This window comes from Chlorella variabilis, assembly GCF_000147415.1.
Source record: "Chlorella variabilis unplaced genomic scaffold CHLNCscaffold_6, whole genome shotgun sequence".
NCBI classification, from domain to species: domain Eukaryota; kingdom Viridiplantae; phylum Chlorophyta; class Trebouxiophyceae; order Chlorellales; family Chlorellaceae; genus Chlorella; species Chlorella variabilis.
Genome location: NW_005435082.1, coordinates 102260 through 105129, shown reverse-complemented (window position 1 = coordinate 105129; position 2870 = coordinate 102260). Strand labels below are relative to the sequence as shown.

General features: G+C 67.2%; 1 protein-coding gene across 1 annotated transcript in view; it reads left to right on the top strand.

Annotated features, from left to right (window-relative positions):
- Positions 1 to 2870, top strand: part of CHLNCDRAFT_51199 (hypothetical protein) — a gene marked incomplete at both ends in the record, with an annotated part of 6369 nt that overhangs the window by 1310 nt on the left and 2189 nt on the right. Inside the window, 7 exons of the mRNA XM_005849172.1 lie at positions 90 to 197; positions 468 to 592; positions 870 to 977; positions 1214 to 1333; positions 1506 to 1737; positions 1929 to 2018; positions 2528 to 2623. Of these exons, the coding sequence (XP_005849234.1) occupies positions 90 to 197; positions 468 to 592; positions 870 to 977; positions 1214 to 1333; positions 1506 to 1737; positions 1929 to 2018; positions 2528 to 2623 (879 nt within the window). The remainder of the gene's footprint in view (positions 1 to 89; positions 198 to 467; positions 593 to 869; positions 978 to 1213; positions 1334 to 1505; positions 1738 to 1928; positions 2019 to 2527; positions 2624 to 2870) is intronic.

The following is a 2870-nucleotide window of genomic DNA, read 5'->3' as shown; positions in this document are numbered from 1 at the left end:
TGGCCTGCACGCCCGTGAGCGGCACCCTACAAACAAAATTGCTTCGCTCGCGGCTCCATTGCTGGCTGGTGTTGCTGCGTGCCCTGCAGTGGCGGCACCCCGACCTGGACAAGAACGTCAAGCCCATGGGGCTGTTCCCCGTTGACGATGCCGACATGTATGGCCACGGCACGCACGTGACAGGCATCATCGGAGGGGTGAGCAGCCGCAGTGAGGCGCCCAGCCCAGCTGGCTGGTTTGGCTGCACAGGGGTGTCGGCTGCGCAGGGATGGCTGGGTGGGGAGGGTGGGGCGGCGCGGGGGCTGGCAGGCTGCAGCTGGCAGGCAGGCTTGCAGCGCGGTGCTGTCTTGGGGCATCTCCGACCCCGCCTCATCCGTCCAACGCGTCCCTCTGCCTACCCCCACCCTTTCGTTCACCGCTACCCTGGCGGCCACCCGCCACCAAACCCCTCGTGCCTGCCCCCGCAGGTGGGCAACAACGGGATCGGCATCGTTGGCACCGTGCCGCGCGCCCGCATCACCGGCTGCCGGGCGCTGGACTCCGACGGCGTCGGCTCCGTGTCCGCGGTGGTGGCCTGCCTGGACCAGTGCAGGTGCGTGCGCGGCTCGTGTGGTGTGTGCCTTGGTGTGGTGGTGGTGCGTGGACTAGCTGGGTGGATCGGCGGCGCGCTCGGGGGGGGGGATGCCTACCGCAGGGGCTGCCCGCCCGCCTGCGAGCCATCAGTGCATCCCGCACACGTGCTCCTGCCTGCGGCTGTCATATACATTGTAGTGTCTGCTCGGCAGGCGCGGTGCACCCCACCCCCCCCACACTTTCCCCCGTCCACCCAGCCCACCCCCTGCCCCTCCTCGCGGCCCCCTGCCGTGCAGGCTGTGGGGCGCCCGCATCATCAATCTGTCTGTGGTGACCACCACACACTTCCAGTCCTTGAACGACACTGTGCGCTCCCTCACCCAGGACGGCGTCTTCCTCAGCTTGTGAGTTTCCCCTCCCCAGCAGCTGCAGTGCTGTGTCGCATGGTGGTGGCGTCGGGGGCACTGGGATGTGCGGGGCTGCGCGGGGCTGGCTGTGTTTGAGGAGGCACTAGTAGGAGTGTGGGAGTAGGGGAGCGTAGGGGCATGGGGGCTGTGGTTTTGAGGGCAGGAGGAGGGGCGGGCGTGGGGATGCGTGCCGCGCTCTGCCGACGTGCACGATGCGTGCCGCGCCGCTGCAGCGCGGCGGGCAACGACGGCGACAGCAACGACGAGTATCCCGTCTACCCGGGCAGCTACGGCCACCGCGGCGCGGTGACGGTCGCCTTTGTGACGCGGCAGCGCAAGCTGGAGGAGCGCAGGTGGGGCGGCGCATGGCGCTGCCTCTGCCGCAGCTGCTGCTGCTGCTGTCGCGTGGTGGTGGCAGCGGTGGTGCCGCCGCCGCTGCTGTTGCTTTGTCCTGCAAGGCAGCGCACCCCGCATGCGCATGATGCTGACACGCCGCCTGCTCCTTACCCCGCCTCGCCCCTGCAGCAACTTTGGGCGGCGCAGCGTGCAGCTGGCGGCCCCCGGGACGGGTATCCTGTCCACGGTACTGCCCGGATACTCCAGCAAGAACTACGACTGCGATGAGGAGCCTAAGAACTGTTGTTCCCCCAAGGACCTGTACTGCTATGAGGATGGGACCTCCATGGCAGCCCCCTTTGTCACAGGCGCCGCCTCCCTGGCGCTGACCGCCTCGGGAGGCAAGCTGACCAATGTGCAGGTGGGGGTGGCGAGCGGGCTGGTGGCGTAGTGCGGTGTGGTGCGTGTGCTGGCCGGCTGGTTGGCGGTGACGTGCTACATGCAACGGCAGCCGCAGCAGCGGCAGTCTGGCTGCAGAGGATATCGCAGCCCTGCAGCGGTGCGCACCCCCGCCCACGCCTGCCTCCCCATCCTCCCTCGTGCTGCCCGCAGCTGGCCAAGCTGCTGGTGTCCACCTCCACCCCCAGCATCTACCTCAAGGGCAGGGTGGTGTCTGGCGGCATCATCAACCTGCAGCAGCTGGTGAGGGAGGCGATACGCAAGTGCCGGCGCGGGCCGACGTGCGCCGTGTGAGGCGCCTACACGTGCCCGCCTTTCCCTGGACGTTACTGGAACGTGTGAGCGGACGCCTATGCTTTACTGATTGGAAATGCATGTAATAATCTGTGGCAAGCATCAATAAATATTTGATTTATTCAAAAACAATTGAAGCGAGGGCTGGCGTGGTGCCTCAGCGCCGCCACCGGCTGAGAGTCCAGGGTGCTGGCGCCTCACCATCGCTACTACACGGCATTTCCACCCCCTCCTGCACGTCCCTGGCCCTGTAACAAGCATGTCTCGCCTGCAATGCAGTCTGCATTGCCGGCAGCGGCAGTGCACAGTGAACACCCTGTTTTAGCCGGGGCGCCGCTCGCCCCATCGCGCTGCGCCGCGCTGAGCTGGTTTTTTCGAGGGCACGCTTCAACCGGCTGATGCGCATCTGCATTGCTATTTGCTACTCAGCAGACACCCGCGCGCTTGGTGTGCTGCAGCTAGCTCCCTCCAAGGTCAACACGATGAGGCGCCAATTCGGAGGCGCCTTCACAGCGCCCGCGAAGGCTCTGCCTAGATATGAAAGCGCCGGGCAGGTCAGTACCTGGGTGCCGCCGGCTGTTGGAGGCTCTTTGGACGCAACGGCAATTGGCATTTGGTGTGTGCAGGGGCGGCCGCGGCACGACATCCATGTTGTGCGGGCGGATGTGAAAGTGGAGCCGTGCGCGAGGGAGCGGCATGTCCAGTTCGTGCAGGCGAGTTGCAACCTGCGGGCGGCCCAGTGATGGCGGCGCCGGCGCTGAGGCTGGCGCGGGGGGGGGGGGGGGGGGGGGGGGGGGGGGG